The following is an 18,452-nucleotide window of genomic DNA, read 5'->3' as shown; positions in this document are numbered from 1 at the left end:
AAGGTTTTAGAAAAGAGACTCTAATTAACAATGACTATTTCATTCAATTGTTTCATGAATACTGGAAGTATTAGGGCCAGTTTAGTTAAAAGTTCAATTACTTTAATATCTAACCTGGTGATTTTTATTTCCTCCCTCCCCAAACTTCTCCTCATTTAACAGAGAGCCCTGGATTATGAAACCTTTGTTAGTAATTTAATCATCATATAAAATAAAGTTTGGAGTTTAGATACCTATTAAACATAATACCTTTGTTTACTGCCTGTACTAGAAGACAAAAGGTAAATGAATGGAGTGGGCTCTGTCTGTGACACCTAAGTTCTCACATTGCTTTGCCAGCACAGAAAGTGATCCCACACAAATCTTCCTGGTGCTTCTGTATCAACTCCCCCCACTGACACGCCTGGCTGGCCCCTAACAATCACGCCGCTTTGGGCCACGGTACTTTGCAAGCAGAGCAGGTGAGGTGACTGTGCCCCTCAGTGAGAACAGCCAGCCCATTCCACAGGTGCAGACGGGAGAAAACGCGCCTGAGGTCCCTTCAGCAAGGAGAACGCCAGGGTGCAGGCCCCTGCACGGCACTGTCAGGCAGTGGAGAGGCGTGGGGCTGAGGTGGGAAGCTCCTGCTCTGGCAGCAGAGAGGTTGGAAGCCTGTGGAACTCCAGTTCCAAGGATGCGACCATCGCCAAGTGCAGGGGAGTGAGTGGGCGGTGGAAACTCCTCTGCCAGGCAACCAGCAGTGATGCCATGAGGCTGCCACCCTCCGTCAAACAGGCAACTGCACTGACACAGTGACAAAATTATGTCCTTCCAGGAACTGAAGGATGGTTAGTTTAAAATCTTTATAAACTCAAATAATTTTTAAATGAAACAAGTGTACTCTTCCCCTCAAAATAATACTTTTCTATCCTCGGAGATGCTACATGCCACGCTTCCAGGTGGGAATCGCTCAGTGTATCACTATAGTCGCACCTTTTACAGCTGAGTAAGGGTGCAAAGGGACCCAGCATATAACATGGCCAGAACCGGGCACCTCTACATTATCATTCTCGTCCACGTTGGTGCTCTGGAAAAATACCAGTCCTCCCACAGGCGGGGGGCAGAGGAATTCTATTAATAAATTACTGAATGATTTTTTTCTCAAAGGTGTTGGGGAAATCAAATTAACACATAACAACAGTGAGTGAGATATGACTCCATTTTCCGTAATAAACACCAAGATCAAAACGCGACCCTCGGTGAGTTTCCGTGCAAGGCTCCCAGCAGGCGTTTTCCTTTCTGTACGGACGGGACTTCCTCCCACCCGAAGCCCAGCCAAATATGCGCTGTGCCACTAACACTAAGCAGCACTTCCTTAATCACTCATTTCCAACAATTTATGGATGATCAGTGGCAAAAAACGAGCAAAAATAATGAAAGAACGCAATGAAAGCTCCCCGGACCGCACTGGACTTCCTACTCGCGTCTGCGGCCCTTGAAGACAGAGGCCTGATACAAATTAGCCGCGGGAAAGCCGTCTGGCCATAAAATACAGTACAGGGTCACTTTTATGTAAGTTTGCCAAAAGGGACATAAACCAGGACAATCTCAAACTGTGACACAGGATAGAGACATATTAAAGCGCTCGGCCTCGTGCGCGGCTGTCATGGCGCTCGCTTTATAGACTTCCCGCACCAGCACCCAGCCCCTCGCTCCACCTGGTCAGTCTAATTAATTAGGAAGGAAGTTACCCCAAATTCTGTACTTTTTGCTTTTATTATCAAGCACTCTGTTTGAAGTTACAGGAGTTAACCTCTTAATCCCGCAGACCGCGCGCTCTGCTCTGGACACTGGGGGATGTCTGCCAGGCCTGGTAATTGGTCAGGATGTTGCTGTCACTCATGTTAAATTTTATGCTATGACTTCAAATAAAAGGTGGGCAGTCAGGTGAGGCACACTGTAAAGTTACTCCCAGAAACATCTTTGGTTTTGAATTAATCCATCACTGATGAGGTTTTTTTTCACTTTCATTAAGTTGTTGGATTTTTTCCTCCTAACATTTTAATCCAAAGTAAGATGTTAAAATACAATATGAAAGGAAGACATTCCTAACTCCCACCCAAATCCGTCAGGGTCCTTATACGAAGGGAAAACACCGTAGGACATGGCCCAGGCGGTCCAGAGGCCTCCCCGAGGCGAGGCGAGGCGGCAGAGAAACCCGCACAGCTACCTGCAAGGCGACAGGAAAACGCACTGCCGGCCCCAAGACCCTCAGTGTACCTCTGAGTGATTGAGGTAAAAACTACAGAGAAAGAGTCTCCCACAAAACAAACAAAAACCAACAGAGGTGACCTTTTCATCAGAAACATTAAGATGTCTGCATGGGGTCAGGTTCAAACACACATGAACAAAGAATATGTGTAGATGACAGGGAAATCATCTAAGCGTGATAAACATTTCACTATAACAATAAGTTAGAGCTCCGAGAGAAAAGGCACTGAAACAGCTGCTTCGTCAGGGCTATTTCCATGCGCCGACCGTGCTGACATGGAGTGGGGACAGCTAAGAGATGGCCCACAGCACAGGAACCCGCAGGGGAAGGGGGAGAAAGGCTTTTAGGGACACGGTCAGCCCCCCAGGCCTGAAATGTCCTGTCTGAATTAACATGGTGGTTTAATTAAAAACTATGTAGAGAATTCTGCTTAATTTGATTTTCAATTCAAGCTCTGCATCCGCCCGTGGCGAGTGGCCAATTTCCGCATCTCAGCACAATATGCAAGGGGCTGCTTTAAAATCGATGCCCAGGGGAATCGATGGAGGAGGGGCCACAGGCCATCAGGGACGCCACAGACTGAGACACAGTAAAACGCACCAGGAGGGTGGCCGAGGAATATAAAGCGACTTGAACTCAACCATATTACAAGTTTGTCATTACTCAGGTTATTGTGCTGGGCTACCAATTAGAGGTGTTTTCTAAGCTCTCTTCAATGTCGCTGGGAACTGATGTGTCCAACGTCACCAGCGAGCAAAGAGCTTCAAAGGCATCAACAGAAATACATGTACTTGCCAGCCGAGGGAGCATGTCAGCGACTCGAGGAGGCTGCAGCCAGTGACTGGTACCCCTACAGCGCTGGGCCCAGAACGCTGAGGCCGCAGCCAGTGACTGGTACCCCTACAGCGCTGGGCCCAGAACGCTGAGGCCGCAGCCAGTGACCGGTACCCCTGCAGCGCTGGGCCCAGAACGCTGAGGCCGTAGCCAGTGACCAGTACCCCTGCAGCGCTGGGCCCAGAACGCTGAGGCCGCAGCCAGTGACCGGTACCCCTACAGCGCTGGGCCCAGAACATCGCAGCTTACCAGGAGGCAGGCCTGCGGCCATACTGCTGCCTTCCTTCACAGAAAGGCACAGCCTGAAGCTCCCGTGTGCTGTGCACATTCACACCCAACTGGACAATGCTAATAACCCTTGCAACTTCCCTGTAATTGATTTAAAACCGAAAGAGTATGAATATTTTTAAATAACATGTCATGATCACCTTCCCTGGAAAGCTTCCCAAACATCCCTAGGACAGCCTGGCAGCCTAGTCTGGCAGTGGGGTGACTCTGCTTCAGTCTAGGTCATTCTAAAATGGGAATCAAAATGGGACCTTAAATCTCCGAGCTGTGGGAACAAATGAGGAGCCGCCTCTGCTCAGTGGCCTCGGATGACCCCCGACACCACTGCATTTTCTAGGACAGGTACTAGTTAACGCAGGCAGCTCTGGGAAGACGGCAAGGACAGCTGACGTCCAGGGGCTGGTCCTGGACTGCGGGCTTTGCTTTACATGAGACCACCTCCCGTTGGGCCCCCATACACAAGGCCACTCACCTCAGAGGAACCCTAAGCTTGGGCGTCTCACCTCTGCACTCCGGCCTTCCCTAGCACTCAGCCTCCCCGCAGCCTCCAGGCCGCTCCGCCCTCAGAGGCACTAAGGACTTGCTCTTTGATTTGGTTTCTACAGCCTCCTTCATTCCACCACTATCTGGCCCAGGGGCGGGCAAACTTTGTGACTCGAGGGCCACAGTGGGTTCTTCAACTGGACCGGAGGCCGGAACAAAAGCATGGATGGAGTGTTTGTGTGAACTAATATAAATTCAAAGTAAACATCATTACATAAAAGGGTACGGTCTTTTTTTTTTTTTTTTTTAGTTTTATTCATTTCAAACTGGCCGGATCCGGCCCTCGGGCCGTAGTTTGCCCACGGCTGATCTAGTCAGATCAGCAGCAATATCTTGAGTGCTGCCTCCTCGCCGTCTTTTAAAATTCTTGGCTGTTTGGGAATTAGTTGGGCAGCCGTGTCAACGGTACCCCACAATCCTACATTCACCACGTCAGTGCCCTTTGTGATCCCACAGAGGAGCTGGTGAGCCAGAGGGATTTGATGACAGTAACGGAGTGAATGTTCTTTCCCTCATGTAGAGAGAAACTGGGAGCACATAACTCAGAGGAAAGAATGCTGTAGGGGGTGGTGGGGGGCTGGGAAGAGATAAACCAAAGAACTATTATGCATATATGCAAAACCCATGGACACAGACAACAGTGTGGGGAAGGCCTGGGGGGTGGAGACGGAGGGGGTCAGTGGGGGGAAAAGGGGGAACATCTGTAATACTTTCAACAATAAAGATAAAGTTTAAAAAAGAAAGCTACACAATGGAGGGGTGAGGTGCTTCCTCGCCTTCCCGGACCCCTCCTCCGCGCTACATGCAAACAACACAACACTTCGGAAGCTCAGGGGTTTTCCTTTGCCCAAAAGAATAGTGACATGTCACGGTTTTTGTGTCCAGTTTTTTTTTAATTCTAGAGATAGTTGCTAATTCAGCTCCAATAAATCAAGCCAAGTCTCTTTCTAGTTGGTTAGTTCACAAGAAGGGGGAAATAATTGGGAGGCAATTATTTGCAGTTTTTAACAATTATTTAACTAATAACTAGACTTTTATAAAAAGTATAAAAGTAGGTACACCTATGAGACCAAATGTGAAACAATATTTAACACTGAGCTTTCCAGGTTGTTGTCTGCAGTGGGCAGATTCACATGCGGCAGAGACAGAAAAGAGAGTTCTGCATGTGTAAGGCAAACACCGACAGCGACTACAGGGACATGTGCCCCGGCGCTATGTGATGGGCCAGGCGGTGAGACATCTTCATATGCCGGTGCCACCACCACACGGCGTCTCACCTTCCTTTAGTGACTTAGATAAAATAGTAGATGCGCCCTAATTGGTTTGGCTCAGTGGATAGAGCGTCGGCCTGCGGACTCAAGGGTCCCAGGTTCGATTCCGGTCAAGGGCATGTACCTTGGTTGCGGGCACATCCCCAGTTGGGGGTGTGCAGGAGGCAGCTGATCGATGTTTCTCTCTCATCGATGTTTCTAACTCTCTATCCCTCTCCCTTCCTCTCTGTAAAAAATCAATAAAATATATAAAAAAAAAAAAAAATAGTAGATGCAAAAATCCTTTACAGAAGTCCTGTGCCCACTCCCTGCCACCTACCCATAAAATCCCAACAACCCGGCGGAGGACTCGGGCTGCTCAACCAGTCTCCGCACCAGGCATTCCCACGGCTCAGAGAAGCCCACGTACTGCTCATGCCTGGGATGCACTAGGCCAGCGGTTCTCAACCTGTGGGTCACGACCCCTTTGGGGGTCGAACGACCCTTTCACAGGGGTCGTCTAAGACCATCGGAAAACACATATATAATTACATATTGTTTTTGTGACTAATCACTATGCTTTAATTATGTTCAATTTTTTTAAATATATATTTTATTGATTTTTTACAGAGAGGAAGGGAGAGGGATAGAGAGTTAGAAACATCGATGAGAGAGAAGCATCGATCAGCTGCCTCCTGCACACTCCCCACTGGGGATGTGCCCGCAACCAAGGTACATGCCCTTGACCAGAATCGAACCTGGGACCCTTCAGTCCCCAGGTCGACGCTCTACCCAGTGAGCCAAACTGGCTAGGGCATGTTCAATTTTTAACAATGACAATACATCCTTTATATCAGATATTTACATTACGATTCATAACAGTAGCAAAATTACAGTTATGAAGTAGCAATGAAAATAAATTTTGGTTGGGGGTCACCACAACATGAGGAACTGTATTAAAGGGCCACGGCATTAGGAAGGTTGAGAACCACTGCACTAGGCCATCACCCGCCTACTCCTCCTTCTTTGCGGGTGGGTCCCAGCTCCAGAGCAGGCGGCCTCTGTACCTCCCGGGGCTCTCAGGGCTCGAGGAACCAGGACCTGCGCTCCTCTGCACCTCCGCAGCGGCTGCAGTCTACAGTCCACCACCCCGCAGGCTACTCACCTGCCTGACTTCCCTCGACACCCTTCCAGTCAGGAGCCTGTCTTTCCATTTCTGTCCCTGGCAAGCTCCTATAATAGCAGGATAATTACTACCTAGTACATGCTTAGTCAAACTGTCAGATGAATGAATATTCATCAAAGGCTCCCAAATTCTACGGAATTGGTTTCTCAAGTACCTCATTTCTTCTCGATGCTCATTCTTCCGGCCCTCCTGAATGCTGTAGTTTACAAGCCGTTCTAGACTACCAGGGATGGTCCAGGAGCACGCTCTGCTCCAGTCCTTGCACCCACAGCACCTGCCCCGAGGCGACCCCCTACTGACCTCCGCCATTCATCCGGCCTCTCCTTCCCCAACCCACTGGCCTCTCCTCCCCATCCCACTGTCCCTGGCCGGCTCCCACCTGATGGCCCTCACTGTGCTCCCTGAAGTGCTGGCTGCAAACAACACAAACACTTCAGAAGCTCAGCAGCAACCCCTGGGTTTAGTACTAGTTCTGCACCTGCACATATGAGCTTCGTGGACAATTTAATAACATTTAATATCGCTGGGCCTCAGATGTCTCCTTATAAAAGGAGGGTTTGAACGAAATCCCTTTCAGCAACACTTCCTATAATTTCTTCAAGAAATTACAACAAAGAGCTTTTTAAACTATGCAATTTTTCACATTATATAGATGACTTAGGTAATTTAAACGCATCACAATAAAAAACAACTCCAATAAATAAAAGCCAGTGATGTCCGGCCAGTGTGGCTCAGCGACTAAGCGCTGACCTATGAACCAGGTCTGGAAACCAGAGAGACGGGCCCACCGACACACTTTCCCCTCACCCTCAGGTGAGCAGGCCCAAAACGTGCTGAACTTCAGGTGTACAACAGAGTCATCAAACACTGGCTAAACAATCTCATTCCTAAGAACCCACAAAAGGTGACGTGAAACAAAAAGTACACAGTTTACAATCTCCCAAGCCAACTTTATGTACATGACATCGCAGTACTGTTCAACAAGGTACACAGCACACTTTCCCCCATATGTTGCATGAATAGACTAAAAATGAAAAGGCATACTGTGCTATAAATAAACTGTAACACAAGCTCATTTTGTCAAGTTTAAAAGTCACCCAAAAAGTACTAGCTACTTAAATCTTTGCATTATATTCCAAAAATTATAGCAAAGAGCTCCACAGACTATAAATAAAAAATATTCCTTTCATTTTAAAATGCCATATTCAAGGATGGATGAAGTCCTTACCACTTAGAAAGTCTGACTAATTGAGATGCTCTGGCGAATCTCCCATTGGTCCACTTCTTCCTCCTACCCACTCACAGGAGTAGCTTGCAGCACCTTGGGAATCTGATTGTCTAATGGAGCATGTCTAATGCTCTAACAGGCTACAATCCTGAAAACACTGGACATGAAATAACTTACATCAAGATACATTCTAAGCTTCTAGAATTTTGTTCCATGCTTTAAACCAAAGGAGAGGAGAGAGCCTAAGAGAGAGTAACAGCTACTGCACTGGGTGTCCCATTCCACATGGCACACTCCGCCAGGCAACACACCCCCAGGAGCGCTCAAAGGTCAAAGACGCCCTGGTCCCTGTGGACTCACAGTCAGTTCATAAGCAATGCTACTAAGATACTCTTAATAGTAATAGTAACAAGGTGTTGTTATTAATTAAACTTATTACATTCCCATCAAATGGCTGTTTAAGCCAACTTTTTATAGTTCAACATGAATGGTATGTACTTCTCCATGTAACTAATTTAATTCCAAAACACGGGCCACTCACCTTTTTCAGGCCAGCAAAACCTTCTGATTCCAGGAAGAAGAAGGCAAAGGGCATCAAGACAAACAAACAAAGGTTGGAGAAGAGAGAAGCGAGGTTCCACAGACCTAGAGGGCAACACAGAAGACAGCCAGGTCAGGTACAGACACGACACGCTCGGCGGAGAAATGACCACGCTGAACTGTGGCATTAGAGCGCTGTGCTTTCTAACAGTAAAATAAACATAAACTTGAAGAGAGTGGCCTAACAAATGACCTAACCTTAGAAATCAGAAAGTAATTACCTATTTAAATTGTGTGCAACTTTGTAACATGTACCTACTGGTAAAGCCAAGATAGGAATGAATTTTTCCTCACACCCTGAAATAAAGTCACTACAGATATGACATGTGCAGAGACCCACAGACATAGCTCCTTTAGACATATTGGCACCTGAATACTTACATTAGAGCCACTAGCATTTATTGAGCACTTAATAAATTCCAGATACTCTACTAAACATTTTACATGCATAATCTCATTTAATTTAAGCCTCATAAAAACCCTAACAGTAATAATTAGCATTTATTGAGCCTTTATGTGCCAAGCACTATTCTAAGTGATTTACAGATATGATGCGAACTCATTTACTCGTCCCAGCAGCCGCCCAACACGACAGCGGTGGAGGCAGGTCACCAGACTGGCTGAGGTGCACAGCCAGCCTGTGGCAGCGCCAGCTCCTGGGACTTTTAAAAAACACCACACCATAGACGTTTTAGTAAGCAATTATAAGTGGGAAAGAGAAGGGAAGCTTATATACCCTTTTCCCTTTCTCACATATACCACACTCTTTTAGAAAACCACTGTAAAAAGCAACTAAGAACAAATTTGGAAAAAAAGAACTTTAGGTGTGTCCTTGGGACAGAACTTGGCCCAACACCTCCTACTTTTTAAAAGTAAAAAACTGAGCCCCAGCTGGTGTGGCTCAGTGGATAGAGCATCGGCCTGCAGACTGAAGGGTCCTGGGTTCAATTCTGGTCAAGCACACATGCCCAGGTTGCAGGCTCGATCCCTAGTAGGAGGCATTCAGGAGGCAGCTGATCAATGATTCTCTCTCATCATTGATGTTTCTCTCTCTCTTTCTCTCCCCCCTTCCCCCCCCCCCCGCCCCCGTCTCCCTCTCCCATCCCCTCTGAAATAAATCTATAATAATAAAAGCGTAACATGCTAATTAGACTTGACAACCTTCTGGACCAAGCCTGGGCTACAAGGGCTGAGGCAGCCGCCGCGGCTACAAGGGCCAAGCCCCTTGTATGAATTGAATTTCCTGCATCGGGTCTCTGGTAATAAAATAAAAATTTAAAAAAGGTAAAACGCTGAAATTTAAAACTGATTTTCAAAATTATGGCTATAATCTTTATAAAATTTACAAAATCCAGAGTCAAAGATAAAAATTATGCTACGATTAGAATTCCGTGCGTTTGAAGCGGGCACCTGCTTTCTTCCCGCCCGGATTTCCAAGGCACAGACGCCGGGATCTGGGGACACAGCCACTAGAGAGCAGAACACAAACGTATGCGGTTGCAGCTCTCAATCCAGGCACCAGACACTGCACGTGAGCTCTCAGGGGACCAAGGTGGTGGTTACAAATTAACATCCGTGAGCCCTCACCGCCCAGCCCCATGGGAACAGCATGGGATACAAACAGAAAGAGCCAGTGCGTCCTGTGGAGCTTCTAGAGCAGCTGTCGCCAGCAGGTGGTCCGCGAGGTCCGAAAGGCTGGCGACCGCTGATCTAGATAGAGAGACTGACCTTCAGTAGGGAAGGGGGCAGAATTTAAAAATTCAACTTACAGTTTCTTATTCAAAAATGTAGGCAAATTTAATGAAATTGACAACTTAGCTTAGCTTAGCAGGAACTAAAATGTTTCACAGATTTTAGGGGGGAAACATCTTTCAGTGGAAAAACTTTAATTTGAACTTTTTAAAATAAAAATTGTTCTAAAGTATTTTTCTACTTTCCAGACTTTCAACACCTTCACCCTTTTCTTCATTCAAAGGGGTTATCATCACAGTCAATTGTTTTATTGCATTAATAACTGGAAGGGCTCACAGGACAGTGGCTCAATGCCCCACCTGGAGTGTCAGACACCTGGGTTCCAGCCTCATCAGCATGTCCATGTGCCAGACCTGCTGAGTCACAGGCTCTTCTCTAGAAAGCGAGGCGAGGACCCTGCCTACAGGTGGTGGTGAGAACTAAGTGAAACAATGCACGTAGGACAAGCAGCACACCTGGCACACACAAAAGCACTGCGTGACTTTCTGCTTCTGTAACAGCCCCAGCCCCAGAGGTGCTAACAGGCGGGATGACTTCCCTACTCCCTTCCTGCCAGGAGTATCAGCTCTTGCTTTTTGTCACCAGCTGTTTGCACATGTCCAACAATAATCTCTCCCCTCCCCCAAGAGATGCTGGGGATGGGCACCATCTACACACATGTGCCTACGAGCTGATGGGCCTCAATCAGAGCTGTGCCCTCCAGGTCAAGTTCACAAACTTCAGTACATGGTCTCTGGCCTCTACTTTGCTCAACAGCACTTGACCTCCCTCCATAGGGTTTCCAAGTAAGTTACCTCCAGTGCGATTGAAACTTCGTGGCCACACTCAAGGGGCCAAAGAGCTGCATGTGGCTCGCGAGCAGCAGTTTGCCGACCACTGATCTAGATGATTCATAGCACATTATATTCTTTTGGTGGAGAACTGTGACTGCTGTATGTTGCTTTGGTTAGGTCTGGTGGAAACAGAGAAACTGCGGTTTTCAATCATTAGTGCTGAAGAGATAAAAGTTCGTGTATTCTATCTCTTGTTAAGTCCCTAGCATCTCAGGCATGTTCTGGATGCTTTGGGCACCACACCGAACTCTTCCTGATAAGGTAAGCCCTCTAGTGTACAGACGGCCTTCCAGCTCAGAAACACGCCTTTGCCCACAGCGGGAAACGGCAGCCACTCTTCCCAAGGTGCTGCCCCATTTTAGCAATATCAGCACCCATTCCCACACCCTCATCTTCTTCACAGGTGCCTGCACGCTACAGCGCAGCTCCCCAGAGCCAGGCTCCCAGCGGGGCGGCACCGTGCCGCCCCCTCCCCCTCAACCCCCACCCCGCGCTGGCTCCAGGGCCAGGATCCCATCCTGCGTGGCAGAACACGCATGACATTCTGTAGCACCAATGTTAACCAGGAAACACCCTCAGTAAAAGCTCACAGGCCAACTAAGGAAGTGGATTGAGAATAATTCTCCATTGTCAACGCACAATGAAGGGAATCACAACACAGATAAAAATTTAAAATATTCGTTTTAACCGATTCACCGAGTGATAACTGACATAAACTGCATACTGAAGGTGTAAAATTTCATCAGTTCTGACCTAAGGACTCACCAGTGACAGCACCACCGTAATCAAGATAATGAGCACACACCCGTTTCCTCCACCCACTTTATCATCACAGCGCCCGACACTCCCAGCCCTCCTCCCGGCAGCCACCACATCCGCACTAAGTTCAGAAAGAAGCACATTTAGAATTTTATATTCACAGTGTGTGTAATATAGTCTTGTCTGGCTTCTGTCGCCTCGCACAGCTTCCGCAGCTTTTCCAACACTGTGACATGGACCAGTCGTTGGCCCCTCCATCCGAATCCGTGGAATCCAGCTCTCACACTGCACCATTCACCTGCAAGCTCTCCGTGGTCGTTGCCAATGTGTGGCGCTTACCACGAAAGCCGCTGCAGACTCTTTGTCCAGGCCTCTATATGGACATATGCTTTCATTTCTTTGGGGTAAATATGTGAGCAGAAAGTGGCTGGATTGTATAGCAGGTGGATGTTTAACATTTTAAGAAACTGCTGAAAAGTTTTCCAAAGTGGTTATATAATTTTACATTCCCAGCAGCAGAGTTCAAATTTCACTTGCATTTTGCCAAAACTCTCTGCCCATTCCAGTGAGGGTACAGTGGCAGCTCATTGCGTCGACTGGCATCTCCCTAATAAGTAAGGCTGTGGGCATCTCTTCATAAACTTGCTAGCCACATGCTTATAGTCTTTGGTGACGTCTCTTCGAATCTGCTGCCCGCTGTTCCCTGGGTTGTCTGTTCACCTGTCACGAGTGTGGCAATTTCTTTATCTGCTCTGAACACAAGTCCTGGGTCAGGGAAGTGAGCCACAGGCATTTTCTGCCAGACTGTGCATTGTCTTTCTATCCTCTTAACAGTATCTTTCAAAGAACAAAATTTCTTCATCTTTATAAAGTCCAGTTTATCGATTCTCTTTTTTGCTTTAACGGGTACCATATTTTTCCATGTATAAGACACCCCCATGCATTAGATGCCCTCCACTTTTCCAACCCAAAATTAAGAAATCAATATTTTAAACATTTTGCTGGTTTTCCTCTTAAGGCCTTCTTCCTTTTGGGCATCTTAAGGAGCTGTTCTTCCTGTTTTCTCCACGGTCTGATCATACACTCAGTGGGAGGAGGACCAAACTGTCTCTCTGCAGCTCTATGGCCATGCTCTTTGCACAGCTGATTACATTCAGTTTGAATTCTGCAGAGTAAGACAGTCACTTACCGGTATTTATCTTTTTATTTCTGACATCTTTACGGGCTCAGAACGCTCAGGTCCCTGTTGCACTCTCCACCTCCAATTACAGCATCAGCTGACGTCAGTTAACAATAAGGCTCATGATTGGACGAGGCCTGTTTGACAAGGTATGGGCAGCTGTGCACCCTCGTGGCTCCCGCCTCAGCTGAATTCCGTGTATAAGATGTCCCTTGATTTTCAGTCTAACGATTTCAGAAAAAAAATAGCGTCTTATACATGGAAAAATACAGTAATTTCCACCCAAAAAAACTATGGCCTGGTCCAGTGTCACAGGCTTCCTCCTAAGGTTCCCTACATGGACTCCAGCTTTAGGATTTACATTCAGGTCTATAATCCTCTTGAGCTGCATTTTGTAGATGATCCGGTATGGATTGAAGTTCATCATTTTTGTGCATGATTATCCAGTTGTTCTGACACCATTTGTGGCAAATACCCCTTTTCCACCAAATCAGCTTGCACCTTTGTTGAAAGTGAATTGACAATGTATGTGTGGATACTTTCCTGGACTCTATATTCGACTGAGCTCAGCTATTTGTCTATCTTTATGCTGATACCACATGGTCTCAATTACTGCGGCTTTAAAAGAGTCTTTGAGTCAAGTACTAAGACCTCCAGTTGTTTTGTCAATTCTAAGTTCTTTGAATTCCCTTATGAATCTTAGATCAGCTTGTCAATTTCTACAAAAAAAGATCTGCTGAGATTTTGAGTAGGATTGCGTTGAATCCACAGATCAATCTGGGGAGGACAGACACCGGAAGTGTACTCTCCTCTAACCCATGAACACAGTTTATCTCTCCATTTAGTGTGATGCTCTTTAATATTTCTCAGTGGTGTTCACAGTTTATAGCATGCAGTCCACACACCCCTAAGCTATTTCGTATTTTTTATGCCATTGTACTTAACTGGCATTGGTTTTTAAGTCAACTTCCAATTTTTCATTGCTAGCATACATAAATGCAATTGAGTTTTGTATACTAAAATTGTATCCTGCAACCTTGAAAAATTCAATTATTGGTTCTAATAGCTTTTTAAAAATAAATCCCATCAGAATTTCTATATAGACAATCATATCAACTGTTAATAGTTTTCCTTTCTAGCCTGAATGTTCTTTACTTTTAAAACTCACCAGAATGATGTTGGGTAGCAGTGGTGAGAGGGACATCCGCACTCTGATCTCAGGGGAAAAGCATTCAGTCTTTCACTATTAAGTATGATGTTATCTGTAAGGTTTTCCTAGATGCTCTTTATTAGAATGAGGAAATCCCCTTTCATGCCCAGTTGGCTAAGAGATTTTATCAGGAATGATAAAATCTGAATTTTGTCAGATTATTTTTCTACATAAACAGTGATGAGCATATGTCTTCTTTAGTATGTGAATATGATAAATTACATTCAGTGATTTTTTCAGAAGTTATGATCTAGTCTCCTTTTTAAATATTGTTATATTTGACTTGCTATTATTTTGCTTAGAATTTAGGAATCTATGTTCCTAAGGGATATTGGTCTATAGTTTTCATGTAATGTCTGTCTGGTTTTGGCATCAGGGTAATACTGGCCTCAATGAGTTAGGAAGTGTCCCCTCATTTTCTTTTTCTCTTTTTTTAAGTTTATCTTTATTATTGAAAGTAATACAGATGTACCCTTATTTTCCCCATTGACCCCTTCTAGCCCGACCTCTTCCCCCACTCCAGGCCTTCACCACTATTGACTATATCCAGGGGTTATGCATATATGCATATAAGATCTTTGGTTAATTTTAATTTCCTGAAGATGTCAGTGTGGAACTGGTATTACTTCTTCCTTAAATATTTGGTAGGGCTGTCAGTGAAGCCCTCTTGTCCTAGAGTTTTATTTATGAGAATGTTTGTAGCATTTCCACAATGTCTGAAAGGGATTCAGTTATTCTTCCATTCAAGGAATTTTTTCATTTCTCTAAATTGTTGGATTTACTGGAATAATGTTAATAATATGCACTAATTACCCTTGTAATAGCTGTAGGATGTGTAGTGATGTCACCCTCTCTTGTTCCTGATATTGATCACTGGCGTTTTCTCTTTTACTATTTTTGCTTTTCAATGATATTGATCTTCTATGTTCTACATTTTCTGTTTTCTATTTCACTGATTTCTCCTCTCATCTTTTTTAATATCCCATCTTCTTCCTTTGGGATTCACTTGCTCTCCTTTTTCTAGTTTCTTAAGGTGGAAACTGTAGGAATTTGGGCCTTTTTCTTTCTAAAACATGCATTTCAGTGCTGTAAACATTTTGAAATGATTTCTTTCCATTTTTATTCAGTTAAAGTACTTTGAAATTTCCTTTTTTACTTCTTCTTTGACCTATGCCCTATTGGGAAGTATGATAATTAGTTACCAAAGACTTGAGGCACTTTCCAGATACATTCTGTCACTGATTTCCATTTGATCTCAGCATTGTCAGAGAACATATCTTGTATGACTTAAATCCTTCTAAAGTATGGAGACTTATTTATGCCACTGGGTATGGCTGTCTTTTTTTTTTTTAATATATTTTATTGATTTTTTTACAGAGAGGAAGGGAGAGGGACAGAGAGCCAGAAACATCAATGAGAGAGAAACACTGATCAGCTGCCTCCTGCACACCCCGCACTGGGGATGTGACCGCAACCAAGGTACATGCCCTTGACCGGAATCGAACCCGGGACCCTTGAGTCCGCAGGCCGACGCTCTATCCACTGAGCCAAACCGGTTCTGGCATGGCTGTCTTAATAAATGTTCCCAGTGTACTTGAAAAGAATGTGTTCTACTACTGTTGGGCAGAAAGTGCTAATAAATGTAAATTAGGTCAAGCTGGTTAAGAATGTTATTCAAGTCTTCTATTTCCTTAAGTTTTCCTTTCTACTTGTTCTATTATTGAAAAGGGGATATAGATATATCTGAATATAGGTGTGATGTTGACTGTTAACTCTTTCATTTCTATAAGTTTTGTTTCACATATTTAATATTAGGTAGATAAATGTTTATCATGTTCTTTGGTGAATGAACCCCTTCACCATTATGAAATTATCTTCTTTATTCCTTACTCTTTTCTGCTAATAATATACCTACTCTGGCTTTCTTTTTGCTAGCATTAGGATGGTATACCTTTTCCTCCTATTGTTGTTAACCTATTTGTCTTTCTAGTTCAAGTGGTTTCTCATAAGCAGCATCTACTTGTGTCTTCCTTATTTATTCAATCTGACCATCTCTGCCTTCTAACTGGGGTGGTCAGACTACTGCTGTGGTCAGGTTCAAGGCTATCAGCTTGCTCTGTTTTCTATTCATCCACTGTTCTGTCTTCCCTTCTCCTTCCTTTTCTGTGCTCCTTTGTATTAGCTCTTTGCTATGACTCCACTTTGTTTCCTTTATTTGCTTACTGACTGTACCTCCTTGCTGAGCTGTATCGGGCACACCTCTAACTCCACACACTGCGCCTCCCGTAGTATCACTTCATGGGCAGCACAGAACCTATACCAGTCTGTTTCCATTTCCTTCTTCCCACCTCTGTACTGCTGTGGTACTTGTACATGTTATACAACTCACAATACACTGTTACTATTTTTTATTTCAACAGTCAATCTTCTTTTTTTAAAAAAAATATATTTTATTGATTTTATACAGAGAGGAAGAGAGAGGGATAGGGAGTTAGAAACATCTATCAGCTGCCTCCTGCACACTCCCCACTGGGGATGTGCCTGCAACCAAGGCACATGCCCTTGACTGGAATCGAACCCGGGACCCTTCAGTCCGCAGGCCGACGCTCTATCCACTGAGCCATACCAGTCAGGGCCAATCTTCTTTTAATAAGACAAATGACAAAGGAAAACTTCTATGTTCACCAACAAACGGCATGCTGGTGCAGGGCAGCGACTCCTCTCTCCTCCCTCTGTGCTACTGGCAGCACTGCTTTTTGGAGTACAGTTTGCTGGTGATGAATCTCTAGCTTCTGTATTTCTGACACTGCCTTTATTTTGCCTTTGTCTTGGAAAAACATTCTCACTGGATTTAGGTTGGCAGGTTTAGGATGGACTGGCTTTTTTTCCCACAAGAAAAATGCCAATTCTTATCCTTACTTCTCTGCACTTATATGTCCTTTTCTCTGCTTCCAGATTCTCTTTGTCACTGGTGCTGGCCAATTTCATGGCCTGGCATAGTTTCTTGCACACAGGCTTTCTGGCATAGAGGGCTGGCTGAGCTTCTTGGACCAGTGGGCTTATAGGTTTCACCTATCTTGACAATTTTCTGCTGCTAATTTTTCAAAACTGTTTCTGAACGCTCCTTCCTTCAGGAGCGTTATGTCACGGGAGCCCTGGTCAGCTTCTCCTGTCAGTTTTCGTCTGGGTGTTTCTCTTTCCCACAGTTTCCTATGGTTATATTTCTGTATTTGTTCATATTTGTGTGCACACGTACACCCACACCGTAACACACCAAAACCTTTTTAAGACACATCCCATGTCCATAAAACATTTAATGTGGGTCTGTACTGTGTACTATATGTCCTACAACAGAACAACCTTCCCCGTCCTGACGGCATTGTCTGTCTGTCTGTCTAACCAGCTGGTTTGCAGCCGTCCTGGGCCCTGCCTCCTCCTGTATAAAACACGCTGTACCCTAACTCACTGGGCTCTCGTGAAGAACACAGAAATGACGCACCACCAAGTTAAACACTTTCAGCGTCTCAGCCCGCCCTGTCTCAACACAGCGAGTGGCCAAAACACTGAAAAACTCTAATGCCTACCAGCATTTAGATCAAGGTAAGAAAGTGAAGCCAGTTACATCTAAAATTAGCTCCCAACCCTTCCCCTAAAGAAGTGTTATCATTAATTACACCAAAAAACGTATACAATAAAAACCTGTGCACATGACGTTAACAAATATAAAAACAATGACAAAAACTGGCATAGAAAATAAAATGCAAAGAAAGACACCAAACTATTAACAATGTGAACATAGTAAAATTATCAATGATTTTTTTTTCTTCCTGCTCTTCTACATATTCTGTTTTCTTTAAGGCACATAAAGACCCTTAAAAACCATGAAACATATATTTAAACCCAGTTGTGAAACTCAAAATTCTCCATATCCCTATGTCACAGGGCAGAGGGCAGCAGAGCTGACTGGAGCTGGGCATGCCTGGGGGCCCTCGGCACACCGCCCACTCAATTCTCCGGTCACCCCGATGCACAGCTCGAATCCGGCCTGAGTGAGGTCGCATGTTAGCACATGGCAGGGAGCTCCAACGACTGTTCCCAACAAGGTGCAACCAAGAATGCAAACTCTTGACTGCTTAGAGTCCACGCTACTCTATAACTGGGGGTGGGGAGATTTCATTTAGTTTTTGCAATTTGAAATAATCAACTGTCATGCATAGCACAAAAGGAGGTTTCTTATTGTTAGTGATCTATAAATATACAGGCATCCAGAATTTATCTTTCTGATCACACATGCCGCTTTCATGCCATGAAAACTACAAATTCAAATTCTTCTCTGGAAGTCAAAAGTTAAGATATAAAACTCGGCCTGGGGCAAAAGCTCACACAGCAGTAAAAGCAGCTCCTCTGAGCAGCCAGCACATGGAAACCAAGGCAGTTATGAACAGCGACACAAAGAGATCTGCTCCTGTGGATGTTAACAAGCAGAGTGTCCGCTGGACCAGGGAGAAAGACCATCGATGAGCACAGTCTGAACACCA

The 18,452-nt window shown here is 45.0% G+C and overlaps 1 protein-coding gene across 8 annotated transcripts in view; it reads right to left on the bottom strand.

The window, feature by feature from the left end:
• Window positions 1–18,452, bottom strand: part of LMBR1 (limb development membrane protein 1) — a 129,505-nt gene that overhangs the window by 74,142 nt on the left and 36,911 nt on the right. For 6 of the 8 annotated variants that reach the window (XM_070423574.1, XM_070423575.1, XM_070423576.1 and 3 more), the window contains one exon: window positions 8,122–8,225. The exons of 1 other annotated variant lie outside the window; for it this stretch is intronic. In XM_070423574.1, coding sequence (XP_070279675.1) covers window positions 8,122–8,225 — 104 coding nt within the window. Of the gene's footprint in view, window positions 1–8,121; window positions 8,226–12,713; window positions 12,929–18,452 lie in introns of all 8 variants that reach the window. One more of the 8 variants, XM_070423578.1, reaches the window with a different exon arrangement.

The sequence above is a fragment of the Myotis yumanensis genome, unplaced genomic scaffold, assembly GCF_028538775.1.
Source record: "Myotis yumanensis isolate MYYU_CA2020_CCGP unplaced genomic scaffold, mMyoYum1.0.hap1 SCAF_9, whole genome shotgun sequence".
Classification (NCBI taxonomy): domain Eukaryota; kingdom Metazoa; phylum Chordata; class Mammalia; order Chiroptera; family Vespertilionidae; genus Myotis; species Myotis yumanensis.
Note: the sequence above shows the minus strand (reverse complement) of the source record. Positions and strands in the feature narration are given on the sequence as shown.